Source organism: Mauremys mutica, chromosome 2 (genome assembly GCF_020497125.1).
Source record: "Mauremys mutica isolate MM-2020 ecotype Southern chromosome 2, ASM2049712v1, whole genome shotgun sequence".
Lineage (NCBI taxonomy): Eukaryota > Metazoa > Chordata > Testudines > Geoemydidae > Mauremys > Mauremys mutica.
In genome coordinates, this window is record NC_059073.1 from 71554556 (window position 1) to 71570291 (window position 15736).

The window sequence follows — 15736 nt, forward strand, 5'->3', positions numbered from 1 at the left end:
CAGTGTCCCATCTGCTATACCATCCTTAAACTCTAATTTTAATACATATGCATCTGATATACAGTCAATGGCTATTATAGCAACATTTGCTGATATTGGTTTTTGTATATATTTTTACTTGTGCCTGGATTTTCTATTCATAGTATTTTAGTTTAATTCAAAAATCCTGATTAGACACAAATGTGTGTCTAAACTGGTTTTAGACATCTGATTAAATCAATAGTCAATTGCTCATGTTCTAATCCCATATCTGCCACTGACCAATTAAGTCACCACTATGGCCTTGGGAAAGTTAGTTAATCTCTCAGTGCTTCAGAAACACTAGCTGTACAATGGGAATAATACTGATCTTTCTCACAAAGGTGTTAAGGATTCAGTTTTGCATAACACACTGATTAAAACACTAAGAATTCTGAAATGTCTTTACAGCAAGATGCATTTCACACCCCCCCCCCCCCTTTTTTTTTAGAAGCCTTAAAATGTTAGTTGAAAGTCAAGGTTAAAAATTGGGATTGAGGAATAAGTGAAAGCTAAAATTATTGCTACAACCTATTCCTTTGACTAGCATTCTCTAGAATAAGATCAGCATCAGAATATTTTTAATCAACGAAACAAATAGTAAATGACAGCAAGAGAAAAAATGTGTCAGAATGTGTATTTTATTCTTTATTCACTACACGGTATTATGACTCAATATAGAAAAGAGATGTACCTGTAGCATTACCCAGTCACAAATGTATATTAATGTTTTGACTAGTACAATAAGAATGTGTTTTAAAAAAAACCTCACTTCTAATCCATTATTTCATATCCAGATGTTTCCTGTACATCTGCAGTTGTCTCAGAATTCATGAGCTGTAGTATCTTAGCAACCTCTCATCTGTTGGTTTCAGGATTTTCTTTTCACTCATGTTTACCACCCAACCTGGAGCAAGACCAAAGAAAATCTGTCTAGGGTCCTTACGTGTTCTTAGCATTTGGAAAAGTTCATCTTTACTTATGTCTGGCAAAACATAACCATATTTCTTGGCGAGTTCAAGCCTGGCTTCTGGAATATTTGATGGATCAGCTAGATACCCACGATTCCTGGCATCTGTGTAGTAACGGACCAGATCTTCAGGTGGAAGCATTCGCTTTGGAATAGGCTGGCCACGCAGAAAGAAAGGTATTGGCTTGCACAAAATCTCTACAGGCAAGCAAAGGAGAGAAAGAAAGAAGTAGGTAATAGTACTTCATAATCAGGGTTCAATATAGCATTAGATGATGCCTCCTTTCCTCAAAAGACAAGTACACCATATACCTGAAGTCTCTTGCTAGATTATTTAACTGCCACAAACTCATGCAGAGGAAAGGAGGAAAACTAGAGACAAATCTCTCCATATTTTCTTGTTCTGGGATACCAGACATCAATTAAATTATACAAATGCAATAAACCAAATGAAATCAGTTAAAAATATTGTTTAAAAGGAAAAACTGACTTATAGTCCCGATTTAAAACCATCTGCATAACCACTGTTTTAAGAAAAATGTTTTAAATAAATATGTACAGTAACTCCTTGCTTAACGTTGTAGTTATGTTCCTAAAAAATGCGACTTTAAGCGGAACGATGTTAAGTGAATCCAATTTCCCCATAAGAATTAATGTAAATGGGGGGGGTTAGGTTCCAGGGAATTTTTTTTTCAATCAGACAATAACCTATATAAATATACACACAGTATACATTTTAATACTGTTCACAGCTATGATGATTGTGAAGCTTAGTTGAGGTGGTGAAGTTAGAGGGTGGAAGAAGGTGGGGTATTTCCCAGGGAATGCCTGGCTGCTAAATGATGAACTAGCACTTGGCTGAATCCTCAAGGGTTAACACATTGTTGTTAATGTAGCCTCTCACACAAGGCAGCACAAACACATGGGAGGGGAGACAGCATAGCAGAGACAGACACACACACCTTGTGTGTGGGAGGGAGGGAGGGAGAGAGAGGGGCACACTGCCCCTTTAAGTAAGCTGACCCACTCTTAAATGCACTGTCTTTTTAAGTGGATCAGGAAGTTGAGACAGCAGCTGCTGCCCCAGGCACTCTCTGTCTCTCTCCATCCGTGTCCTCTCCCTGCTCTATATGGAGAAGGGGTAAGTGGGGTGCAGGAGCAGGAGGGAGGGGGACACCCTGACGTTAGCCTCCCTCTTCACCACCCCTGTACAGCAAGCAGGAGACTGGGAGCAGCTCCAAGGCAGAGGGCAGGAGCAGCACATGGCAGTGGGGGAGAGACAGCTGAACTGCTGATTGATAGCCTGTAGGGCGGTGGAGAACACAGAACTTAGGGGAGCAGGGAGCTGATGGCAGGGCCGCCCAGAGGGGGGGGCAAAGGGGGCAATTTGCCCCGGGCTCCGCAGGGGCTCCCAAGAGAACAGCGGAGGCTCCCGCCTCCGCCCCTCTCCTGGAGCCTCAGCGCATCAAGCGCCAAGTCTCCGCCGGGGCCCCTGAGCCCCACCCCGCTCAGAGCCGCGTGGTGAGGGGGCGGGGCTGCGAGCTCCGGGCTGAGCTCAGCTCCCTCCGCTCGGCATGGAGCTCCCAGCCCCGCCCCCTCACCACGCGGCTCTGAGCGGGACGGGGCTCAGGCCCCGCCGGCCACACGCTGCGGCTGTTCCGGCGAGGTGCTGAGACTCAGGGTGAGGAGGGAGCCGGGGGTAAGAGGCTGGGGCTGAGGGGAAGCGGGACCCGCCGCCGGTCTTCGGCAGCGGGGGGCCCCTTCCGTTCCGGGACCCGCCGCCGAAGTGCCCCGAAGACCCGCGGCGGGGACACCCCCCCCCCCGCCGAATTACCGCCGAAGACCGGGCTGCACTTCAGCGGCGGGTCCCGCTTCGGCGGTAATTCGGTGGCGGGGGGCTCCCGCCGCGGGTCTTCGGGGCACTTCGGCGGCGGGTCCCGGAACAGAAGGGCCCCCCCCGCCGCCAAAGACCCCGGGCCCCCGGAATCCTCTGGGCGGCCCTGGCTGATGGGGGGCTGCCGGTCCACCCTGGTTCCAAGCCCCCACCAGCTAGCTCTTCCTTGCAGGCTGCTCTTCCTGCAAGCAGTGGACAAAGTAGGCGGCTGCCAAACGATGTTAGCAGGGAGCGCTGCACAACTTTAAACGAGCATGTTCCCTAATTGATCAGCAACGTAACAATGGAACAACGTTAACTGGGACGACTTTAAGTGAGGAGTTACTGTATAGCACGCCTGCTTTGGAAAGAAAGATATGGTACAGTAATGTAAACTGTAAGATTACCATGTACTTAAAGGCCTTGCTTGTAGGTTAGGACTGTTATATCAGGGCTAGAGAGACATGGTGGATGATCAACAGAAGTTGGTACAATAAAAGACATTACCTCCCCACCTTGTCTTTCTAATATCCTGGGACCGACACAGCTACAACACCACTTCATATATCGGAGCTGTTTATTTTCAGCTCATGGAGAACTCTCTCAAATGTACTGCCCTAATAAGGATCATGTTTGGCCTCCAGTTCATGCATGCAACCACCATTAATACGGCAGATTGTACATGTGAATGTTGGGCAAGATACAGACTCAAGCCAAGCAGAAACCACACTCTTCAATGAAACTTTGTAAAAAAAGTGATAGCCATTTTATTAGGAAAACAAAATTTGAGGAGCATGGAATCGCCTTTAAACAAAATAGCTATTTCAAAAAAAACCAAAACAAATCACTTCCACGATTTAAAAAAATATATTTCAAATCTGTATTTTGCTTTAAATTGGCTCTTTTGCCCGCCTCTGCCCCATGGACTGTTTTCCTAGAAGAGGAGTGCCAGGAATATGGTCAAATACTTTAAAGCACTAATTTACCATAACAACAGTAACAAAGGAGCAAGACTTTGTGGTCTCCAATAAGCTTAGCCTTAGATAAATACATATGCCTAAGTACAAAAAAAAACCAAAAAAAAAACCCCCAAGTTACTTAACTCAGTTATTTTTTGCATTGTTATGAATGTTTAAAAAAAGCGTTCAAGCACTTCAACTTTCACTGTCAATATTTTCCCTACATCTAATAATGGACATAATGTTCATCAGATACAATTGTAAAAATAAACAAACCTGCAGAACTCAGCTAGTTTAACATGTTCCTCCCGACCCCCACCTAAAAGCAACCTTGCACTCCAAATCTGCAAACACCTTAAATGTAGTTTTTTCCCTAAACAGAATAATTTATATAGCATCACTAACTGGGTAGGGCTGATAAGCAAACAGTAAATAATGGAAAACTGAGCAAGTACTGCTTTTGAGGGAGGATAATTGTCTAGCAGATCTCTATTAGGCTGCATTGATTTAACAGAGCTCCTACTGGATCTTCAAAAAGAACGAATGATTGACTCTTTCCAGTGCTGTCTACATTTAGGATTTAGATTTTAAAAAACCAACTCCATTCCACCAAAGAAAAGAAGTGGGGAGATGAGGGGAAATTCTTACCCAAACTCCGTGGATCATAGAAGCCTGTTGTAATAACACCACCATTTTTTTCAATTGCAGCAATGGCTAGCTCAGATGCCATCTGTACTTCAATATTTACTTTTGCTGAAAAGATATCGGCACCCTGCAAGTTACAGCATGTGCTTAGATTAGTTAAACATAAATTGAATATTTTGTTAGCTATATTTATCCATCTCTACAGAGTATCAAATGTGAAATACAAAAACTAAGCTGGGTAACAATTCTACAATATTCTATTACATGATTTAACAATTTTAACTACTATTCCAAAATGAAAAAACAACAGCTTGCAAATCATAACACACTGTCCACCTTTTCATGAATATATAGTGCCCTCTAGTGGATTTAGCATGACAAATTTAATTAGTCTTCTATTTGGATACATAAAACTGCGGCTTAGAAAAGTAGTCATGCTTCCAGGAGAGAGGGAGGGAGGGGAAACCAAACAAAAAATGGAGGCTTTACACTACCGGTAGACTAATAATGTATTTCAGACATACCTCGTCCACTAGTTGGACACCATAATCCCTTTTGAGTGGCTGTATTGTAACACCTCTGGCATTGGTGAGCTGGGTTAAATCGATCGGTTGAGTGGGATCCACTCTCCCCAAGTCAATAAGGTATTGCAGCTTTTGAAGACTGAGGGGATGATACTGACGCCTGCGGCTGGAGAAAAGGCAAAGAAGAGCAAAGAAGTTTAGGATTTCAAAATATGAACCTGAAATTAAGTATAGTCAGAGTGAAACAAGCTTCCAGGTTTAGTGGGTTAAGAGACAAATGAACGATACAATACTTTTTTCTGTTTTCCATCCTTTCCTAAATGTTCCAAGTAATTTTGTTTAAGAATAGGCCCATCCATAAGTACATTTTATTCCCCTTTTATAAAATAGGAAACCAACACTATAACTGGCTATCACTGGGTTCAATTCACATCAAAGTAACATCCCCAGCAGCTGGTCAGCTTAATTCGCCCAGACTGTCTGGGTTCTAGAGGGAGAGGCTAAGTGTTATTCTGAAGAGGAAATCAGAAAGTTTGAATGCTCTTTGGCAAGTTAAGAAGATTTTAGACAACAACTTCTCCTATGAGTTTAACTCAGCAGCCTTGTTGACACATGAGAATCTGACTCAATGACATACAAGCATATGCAAAGAATCCTCAGTATTCTACTCCAATGTGAGCTCTTCCTCACCTTATGTCTAGTTGACAATTTTATTTAATTGCTTTTCTATTGTGCTTATTGTAAGCAAGCACCTCACAAATATTAATGATTTCTCTCTCATATCACCCTGCAAGGTAAGGAAATACCGAGTAAATATCCACTCCCCCATATGGTTGGGCATTTGATTAGTCAAATAATATATATTTTAAAAAGGTCAAATATTTTAAAGCACTAATTTACCGTAACAACAGTAACAAAGGAGTAAGACTTTGTGGTCTCCAATAAGCTTAGCCTTAGATAAATACATATACCTAATTACCCCCCCCCCAAAAAAACCCTAACTTACTTAACTCAGTTATTTTTATTCATAAAAATGTGAAGCACAATGTAATGAAATTCAAAAAAGTTGAAGAATAGCACCATGACACAAAGAAGTAGGCCAGCCACTATATCAGGGCATTCTTGCTGGAATATTTGGCAAGTCAAATAATAGGTAGTCAGTTAATCAGACCACTGACATTATATAACTAATCAACTGACCAGCTTGCCAAGTCTACCCTCCACGCACTCAAGGGGAGCAGGAAGATTGCAGCCAAGAGCCATCAGCTTAAAAAAAGGAATGGGGCTAAAAAGGGGAAAAGTATAAGCAGGCTGGCTGAATCACAGGTGAAAATCAAGTTTTCAAATACGTTATTCAAATCCTTGTCTCTGTTATCCAGTGAGTTGTATTATTAGTCAGATACTGGAATGGATGTATTTAAATACCTGTGAAATTCATTAAATAATATATTTGGCTATTTGATCAGTCATAGTAGAAAGTTATATTTCTAACAACCAAATGAAATAGAAAGCTGAGTATTACAATTAAATGAAGCAAAGTATTTATAATATACAACTCTTTTAGTGGCACAAATATTTTTCTCTATGGCTAGTAGGCTGTGACTTCCGCTAACCGGCATACATTTTTCAAGCCCTGGAAGTATTTTCACTCGTTTTTATACACGGGGACCAAAACAGAGATTAAGAATAGGAAGAATACTGTAAATATGGGATGGAAATTTTGTTTGATTACATATGCACAGTAAGTATATCTCCCATAAACACATACAAACACTTAACTGTGTTTGGCCTTTGTTAACATGTGAGAATAAACTGGACAGACATTTTCCAAGAGGTTGGGCTTGGATTTAGGCAAATATCAACATTTACACAAGATTCCAAAATACCTTTTGGTTAGAGTATATTCACAGGTGAGGTAAATGTATTTTAACCACAGCTACAAAGAGGCCATTTACCTATATTCTGGCAAAATTTATATTTCTAAGTACAGGATGCGTTTCTTGGAACAGTTGTAGAGTTACAACAGGCTCTTTTACCACATTGCTAATTTACTTTGCTATTGTTTTACTGTACAACACAAGTTACTGTGAAACTTCTGTCACTGTAGAAGACTGGATCATTTTTCATTAAAAAGGCAGTTTACTAGATACATTTAACATTAATGAGAAACTCCTAGTTTTCAGATGTTCTTCAGCATTCCCTGTTTTGGATTGCTGATTCAGGAAGTCCCTGTCTAACACCTGTGGAAAGTGCTGCTCATCCACTTTCATGGTAAGGTAAGTTAAGGTGGGGGAGATGACTATTTGGAAATAAAAATTAAGAAAGCAACTTGCTTAAAAAAAGTTTTCCTAATGCTAATCAAATGTCACTACTAACCACATATTAAATTCACTTAGTTATTAGGCATATACACAGAAAACCTTTAGTAATGAAAACAAGTCTGCTACCTACACTTCATTCCACAGAACAGAAACATATACATGAATATTCACCAAAATCAGTATTAAAAAAAAAAACAAAAAAACCACCAAACTACATATTTAGTAAGACTTTATACACAAGCATAGATTAGAAACAGCTCAAGGGTGAACGAGTTAAACACATGCAATATATCACATGGCCCTTAATGGCTAAAACTGTGGTATATGTTTGCCACTGTTACGAATATTAGAGCCATAAATTTGCATTACCTTTTACAGAATTAAAAGAAAGTCACGGACTCAAACAGCGTGCACACTAAATTACACAAGAAATGAAGACAGACAAGGAGAAACATGGTTTTCATATTGTGCATGAAACCTGTAAGTTCTGATTTATTTTTAACTGGAGCTAAACAGATAGCAGTGATGTGCAGATCAATGACTGACAGATGTGGATTATGAAAAAGTATCTGTAGAGTTTGAGGACAATTGCCCCACTGGAAGAGGAAGGGTGTTCCAAAAGCAAGGACAGTTATGGAAAAGGCACACAAATTCCAATGGGAGGAGGAAGCAAAGCAGGATGCATAGGCAGAGCACAGGGTGCAAGATAAAATGAAAAAAGTATGGAGCAGAACACTTCAGCTGAATCCAGTGAATTTTGCTGTTAAGGAAGTTAGCAAGACTATGGGCAGTCAGAAGGGTGCAGAAGTCAACAAGGACAATGGTTCTGAACATTGCTAAGGATGAGTAAAAAAGAATAGTGCAAATGTGAATGGACAAAATTAGAAAGGCTAAGGCTATGTCTACACTACAGACCTTACAGCGGCACAGCTGTAGCTATGCTGCTGCAAGGTTTCCCATGAAGCCACTCTGTCAACAGGAGATACCTGACAGGAAAGCTCTATCTCATAAAAGGTTATTCAGCCCAGTCCCCTGCCTTCACAGCAGGACCAAGTGTTGTCCCTGACAGATTTTCACCCCAGATCCCTAAATGGCCCCCTCAAGGATTGTACTTACGACCCTGGGTTTAGCAGGCCAATGCTCAAACCACTGAGATATCCCTCCCCCACAATTAAACCACCCCCCTACGAACAGTGGTAGCTATGGGCATGGCTATACTTGCAGATGTAGAGCGCTGAGAGTTAAACCCCCCTTCGTAGAGCGCAGTAGGGAAAGAGTTGCAGTCTGTCAACACCGACAGCTTCAAGCGCACTGGCATGGCCACATTTGCAGCGCTTGCAGTATCATTGGGAGCGGTGCATTATGATCAGCTATCCCACAATGCAAGTGACTGCAACATGCTTTTTAAATGGGGGTGTGTGTGGAGTGTGACAGGGAGTGTGTTGTGTGTATGTGGGGGGAGAGAGAGTGGGTTTTTGGGGTGCTGAGAGTGTGTCAGCATGCTGTCTTGTATGTTCAGACCCCCCTCTCCCTCCCCACCTGCCTCTCTCTCTCACTCACTCAAGGCAAACAGTAAATGTTTGCTTTTTTCGGAGATGAAGCAGCTCTGGCTTCTCCGAAAGGGAGCTTTGAAAGGGCATTTCCGCATTCCTGCAGCCGATTTCACAACAATGACAAGAGTGGCCACTTGATTTAAGGGGATTATGGGACGTTTCCGGAGGCTGATCACAGCGCAGTAACGCAATACCTTGTTCACACTGGCACCGCGGCGCTCCAGCAGGGCACAGCAAACGTTATTCCACTTGCCGAGGTGGAGTACCAGCAGCACTGTAGCTGTGGAGTCAGAGTGCTCTACGTGCCTTGCCAGTATGGACGAGGAGTGAACTAGGGTGCCCGGGGCTGCTTTACTGCGCTGTAACTCGTAAGTGTAGCCAAGGCCTTTGTCAGCAGGAGAGTCTCTCTCGCTGGCATAGCGCTGTCCACACTAGTGCTTTTGTTAATTAAACTTACGTTGGTCAGGGGGTGTTTTTTCACACTACTGACCGACAGAAGTTTTATTGACAAAACTGCTAGTGTAGACATAGCCCAAGACACAAAATGAGTTACCCCAAGCCAAGGACATAAAAGGCAATAAAAAGTTGTATCAATTCATTAGGAGCAAGACAAACAGAAAGGAACCAGTAGGTCCACTACTTAACAGGCAAGGAGAGCTAACAACAGAGGACATCAAGAAGGCTGAGGAGTTTAATGACTATTTCGCTTCAATCTTCACTGAAAAGGTCAATGGTGATCAGATACTCAACACAATATTAACAAGGGGGGGGGAAGGAGGACAAGCTAAAGTAGATAAAGAACAGGTTAAAGAATATTTAGGTAAAGTAGATGTATTCAAGTCAGCAGAGACTGATGAAATTCATCCTCGGTACTTAAGGAACTAACTGAAGGAACCTCAGAACCATTACCAATTATCTTTGAGAACTCATGAGGTCCCCAAGGGCTGGAAAAGGGCAAACATAGTACGTATCTTAAAAAAAAGGAGAGGAATTTAAAAAAAAAAAAAAAAAGAGGAGCTGGGGAATTATAGATCAGTCAGCCTCTTTGATGCCTGGAAAGATACTGGAATCAATTATTAAACAATGTGTAGGTACCTATAGGATAGCAGGGTTATAAATAAATAGCCATCAGGGATCTTTTAAGAACAAACCATGCCAAACCAACCAAATTTCCTTCTTTGAGAGGGTTACTAGCCTATTACATAGGGAGGAAGCTACAGATGTGATTTATCTAGATTTCAGTAAAGCTTTTGACACAGTCTCACATGACATAAGCAAATTAAGGAAATGTGGTGTAGATTGAGTTACAATAAGGTGGGTGCATAACTGGTTCAAAGACTGTACTCAAAGAGTAGTTATCAATAGTTCACTGTGAAACTGGGGGAAGTGGCAGTGTGGATCTAGTGGGTCTCACAGGGTCTATCCTGGGTGCAGTATTGTTTGATATTTTAATTAATGACTTGGACAATGGAGTGGGGAGTATGTTTATAAAATTTTCAGATGACACAAAGCTGGGAGTGGTTGCAAGCACTCTGGAGGACAGGACTAGAATTCAAAAGGACCTTGTTAAGTTGGAGAATTGGTCTGAAAGCAACAAAATGAAATTCAATAAAGACAAGTCCAAAGTTCTGTATTTCAGAACTAAAAAACAAATGCATTAACTGCAAAATGGGGAAGAACCAGCTAGATGGAAGTACTGCTGAAAAGGTTCTGGGGGCTAGAGTGAATCACAAATTGAATATGAGCCAACAATGAGATGCAGTTGCGAAAAAGCTTAATAGCGCTCTGGGGTGCATTAATGGGAGTGTACTATGTAAGATACATGAGGTAATTGTTCTGTTCTACTTGGCTCTGATGTGGCCTCACCTGCAGTAACGTGGGTAGTTTTGGATGCCACACTTCAAGAAAGATGTGAACAAACTGGACAGAGCCCAGAGGAGAGCTATAAAAATGAAAAAAAGATTTAGACAACCTGAATCTATGGGGAAAAGTTTTTTTTAAAAAGCCAACACTTTGGCATGTTTAGTCCTGAGAATAGAAGAACGAGGGGGTACCAGATAACAGCTCTCAAATACATTAAGGGCTGTTATAAAGAGGATGATACTCAATTGTCCTCCATGTCTACTGATAGTACGACAAGAAGTAACGGGCTTAATCTGTAGCAAGGGAGATTTAGGTTAGCTACTCATAAAAGCTTTTCCAACTGTAAGGATAGTTAAGCACTGAAACAGGGTTCCTAGGGAAGTTGTAGAATCACCATCACTGGAGGTTTTTAAGAACAGACTGGACAAACACCTGTCAAGTATGGTCTAGATATATTTGATCCTGCCTCAGCACAGGGCTTGACTAGATGATCTCTCAAGGTCCCTGGAGCCACTATACCCCTTTGAGTTTATCATCAAAAATGGAAAAAAGTTACCATGATTAGAGGTGTGGAAGTGAGTAAGTAGGATTGGTTGGCCAAGAGCTGAAGGAAGAGCAGGTGATCTTGTAGAGATGTTGAACCCAATGGGGTTGATCCAAATCCCATGAGGGTCCCTGGGAGTCTTTCAATAGGCTTCAGATTAAGGCAAGTGAGTGCACAAATGGAGATAATAAAGGTGGAGAGAGAGCAAGAGCTGAGCAGGAGGAGTGATGGGGCAGGGTGAGATTCTGTGGCCTGCGTTGTGCAGGAGGTTAGATTAGATGATCATAATGGTCCCTTCTGACCTTAAAGTCTATGAGTCTATGAGATACAGATGAAAGATAGAAACAGACAAAGCAGTCAAGTGTGGAAAAGAGGGTAGAAGGCTGTAACCAGGGAGTCATCAATATGGAGAGTAGAAAATGAAGGGAAGAGTGGTTCAGGTGACAGAGAAGTGAGGGAGACTAATGGATTGAAAGTTACAGAAAGTGACAAGGGGAAGAGGAGGGTGGGGAAATTTGGGGGAAAACAGATGACTAACTGAAAGGGGAGACTGTCTCATATGTTCAGGCTGCGTCCACAAAATTAGATTTTGACTGCCACTTCAGAAGAAAGGTAAAAGCAAATGACATTCCACTTGAAATAAATCTAGAAAGCAAACTTACCTGTGTCCTTCATTATACCCATATTTTGGAATAATCAAGTAAAATGGCGTCTGGCCACCCTCAAAGCCCAATCGGGGGCGATTTCCTCTTTGTCTTTGTCCTTTATGACCTCGACCACTTTTCTTTCCTCCATGTCTTCCACGGCCACGTCTTTTTTCCTTGAAAGCAATAATTCATAAATTCAGTTAATTACACTATGGATACATAAGCTCTGGCAATGTACATTCTGAGGAAATATAAGACTGTTCTCCAATGAACTGGATGAGACTGGTGAGAAAAGTTAAGCATTTCTACTTCTCTAACTAAAGGAGAGAATATTAAACAAAATGTGATTCTAGATAGTTAATCAAATGGTTTGAAAGTCTACATGGATATGTGCAAAGCGAGAGTAAGAATATGTAAACACTGCAGCTTACATTGGTATAAGTCAGGGGTAGGCAACCTATGGCACAGGTGCCGAAGGCAGCACACAAGCTGATTTTCAGTGGCACTCACACTGCCTGGGTCCTGGCCACTGGTCTGAGGGGCTCTGCATTTTAATTTAATTTGAAATGAAGCTTCTTAAACATTTAAAAAACCTTATTTACTTTACATACAACAATAGTTTAGTTATATATTATAGACTTAGAAAAAAAGATCTTCTAAAAACATTAAAACGTATTACTGGCACGTGAAACCTTAAATTAGAGTGAATAAATGAAGACTCGGCACACCACTTCTGAAAGGTTGCTGACCCCTGGTATAAGCTATGTCACCCAGGGGTGTAAGTAAGCCACACATACACCCCACAAGCAACGTAAGTTACACCAGCCAAAGTGCCAGTGTGGCTAGTGCTATGTATGTGGGAGAGCTGAAGTAATTAAGTTGACGGAAGACCTCTCACCCATCAGCTTAGAGCATCTGCACTAGCAGCGCTGTAAGTTCTGTAGTGTAGCCATATAGTACTATATTTTCCTCTCACCTTTAACATTTTGTTAGCAAGCAAGGATGGTTAAGTGGTTATGGCACTAGTCTAGGACTTGGGAGACCCAACTTCAATTCCTTGCTCCACCACAGACTTCCTGTGTGACCTTAGGAAAATCACTTAGCCTTTCTGTGTCTCAGTTTCCCTCTCTGTAAAATGAGGATAATAGTACTTCCCTATCTCTCAGAGGTATTATGAGGATAAATACATTCAAAAGATTGCAAAGCATTTTGAAATCAACAAATGAAAAGTGTTATATAAAAAAAGATTAGGTATTATTGTAGGTCTGAGCGTTAGATACTTTCTCCTGAATGATAAGCTACTGAGATTTCCCACCCACTTAGGGCATGTCTACACTACAATCTTAAATTGACCTATGTTAGGTCAACTTGAAGCCACCACAGTAATTACTGCAATTGCTGATGTCCACACTACCCTCCTTCTGTCAGTGGTGCATGTCCTCACCAAGACCATTTCCACCAACTGAAGAGGGACAGTGTGGGCCGGGGCTCTCAGCTTTGCACAGCTCCCCCTTGGGAAGGAAGGGGACAACCACCCAGGACTTCTTGCTTCCAGCAGGGTGATCCACGCCCGGAGTCTGGTTGGCTACCATTCTCCCGAAGGAGAGTGGGGAGCCAGGACCCCGAGGGTGCAGCAGGGAACCCAAGGGACAGCCTAACTTGGAGTGGAGATCCAGCAGCAGCCCAGCTGGGGAGCTGGTTTTCTTGTCAATTTCATCCTGCCCCTAACTCTGTACTGTAGACCAAGCCAGAGTGAGGATAATTCTATTTGGAAGTTGAGCAAGAGGAGATTCCATCTCACAATAAAATAAGAGGTTAAAGAGAAGAAAATCATTTTGTATATATGTATTAGCATGAATGTGACTGGATGGAATCAGACTGGTTCAAGAGTTTGTAGTTTTCACTGCTGTTTGGGTGAAGGAACTTTTAGTGTGCAGCAGCAGGTTCTACAAAGACAGTTAGTGCACAGAAGGGTGGAGGGCTGTACATTTACCCCACAGCTCGCCATGAACTGACGTGTTGTACAGACATGGCCTGATTGACTTTGTAGGATTATTTTAAAAGCAAGGTTTTTAATATATAGTGTAAAAGAATAATTACCCTATACTTCACAGAATAATCTCATTAACTGCACATCATAAGGAATGTCACTCATTTTAAACCTTATTTTCCCTTGTGTCGCTGACTTGCTGTTCATTGTTTATTAATATTGGAGTTATTTACACCAGAAATGCTATTTATAAAATAGAAGCTCATTTACCATAGGTATTGGTATTTCACATTCTCTTACTACCTTTCATTGTGTTCTCAGTTTGCATCTGTTACACGGGGAACCACATAAAACCCCTTTATTTTAACATTTGGCTATTTTTATGTGGTGTCTATTAGTTAATTCAGGCTATTTTAATGTATTAATAATGTGAATAGTAGTCAGGATAGTAGCAATTTAAATAAGATACCATTAAATGATGCAGTTGGTATTTTCACATTAATTTTATTCAATAAGTTTAGATGGCATAACATTAGGTACTGTAAAAATCAGCTACTCTGCATAATTGGACTCCTGCACAGAACATTCTGCGGGGTTGGGGCTTTAGATCTGTTTCATATGACTCAATCCCTAACCATTTGAGAACTGTGAATCTGACATTTTCAAAGACATGAACTACCAACATTTTACACTTCCTACTTTAGCTTCTTGTAAGCCATCCCCCCTATACACACAATTAAGGGGCACTAACAGAACAGGTGGGGAGACAAGAGGGAACAGTCAAGTTAATAGTGCAGCTCTTATTATAAATTTTATTTTAAAGCGCTCGTCTCAAATCCTGCAATTGGATCCAAACAAATGGATCCCCAGGTGCAACCCCATAAAAGTTAAAGGGGTTCACCCACAAAGATCCAATTTCAGGATTGAGGCTTTTGTGCCCATCCTCATTAGGAAAGGTTTCAAAAGGCTGCACCAATGCAACTACATTGAGGTAGTTCAATCAATCCAAACCCTCTGATGTGGGCATACTGCAGTCGAGGAAAATATCTACATTAAAGTTTCCACTGGTGATGCAGTTTCAAGTGGACAATTTTCTCAAACCGAGACAGATGGTTACGTCTACATTACAGACGTCTGTTGGCATAACTCTATTGGTCAGGAGTGTGAAGCTGTACCAGCAGACGTCTTTAGCATCTTAAACATTTATCTGTTCGCATTCTACATCCTGGAGTCAAGCCAATACAGAAGAATTTCAGCTTTCACTGGGGCGAATACACAGTCTCATCGCTGGGGAGAGAGGACCCAAAAAGGCACGAACCCTAAAGGCCAAAAGAAGCCATAATGTTCTAAGCCAGCTTCGTGGTTTTTAACCGCCAAGGCTCCCCGGCACCGAAAGGGCTTCGGGACCAGCCTGCAAACGCAAGAGACGCTCGGTCTCGGGGCTAAGGAGCTGGCCCAGGCTGGCGCGGATCCTGCAACAACCGGGGGTCAGTGCTGAGCAGCTGAGGCCGCCTGGGTACCTGGGGGGAGCGGGCCCAGCCCCTTATCGGAGAGCCAAGGCCCGGGCCGAGCCCGCTCCGGGTCCCTGCGCCCGGCACTCACCGATTTCTTGGCGCCGGGGTTGGGTCTCAGGTTAACCAGGCTGACCCTGGGCAGGGCCCGGAGTAGCTCCAGCGCCTTGGGCCCCCCGCCGCCGCCGCCCCGCGACGCGGCTGCCATGGCCGCTCGCTGCCGCTGCCGCACGCCCCCGGCCTGCAAGGGCAAAGGCAGCCGCCAGCAGCCAGCAGCGTGCGAGGCTAAGCAGCGCGTCGCTTTACGGCCGCCGGAAC

At 42.6% G+C, this 15736-nt stretch overlaps 1 protein-coding gene across 1 annotated transcript; it reads right to left on the reverse strand.

Moving 5' to 3' along the window:
* Positions 1-643: 643 nt before the first annotated feature.
* MRPL15 (mitochondrial ribosomal protein L15) lies at positions 644-15721 on the reverse strand. The gene is made up of 5 exons (XM_045003078.1): positions 15510-15721; positions 11933-12090; positions 4990-5155; positions 4469-4592; positions 644-1186 (listed from the first exon to the last, which is right to left on the reverse strand). The coding sequence occupies exons 1-5, from the start codon at positions 15624-15626 to the stop codon at positions 849-851; spliced, it is 903 nt and encodes a 300-aa protein (XP_044859013.1). The 5' UTR covers positions 15627-15721; the 3' UTR covers positions 644-848.
* Positions 15722-15736: the final 15 nt, after the last annotated feature.

What these genes read in the sequence shown, in the direction of transcription:
- MRPL15 (XM_045003078.1), bottom strand. Translation starts at nt 15,626, where the DNA reads ATGGCAGCCGCGTCGCGGGGCGGCGGCGGCGGGGGGCCCAAGGCGCTG. An exon ending in GGGTATAATGAAGGACACAG is followed by an intron (nt 5,156 to 11,932) that starts GTAAGTTTGCTT and finishes CCTTTTCTCCAG; the next exon opens with CCGCAGGCGTCAGTATCATC. An exon ending in CTATGATCCACGGAGTTTGG is followed by an intron (nt 1,187 to 4,468) that starts GTAAGAATTTCC and finishes GCTTGCCTGTAG; the next exon opens with AGATTTTGTGCAAGCCAATA.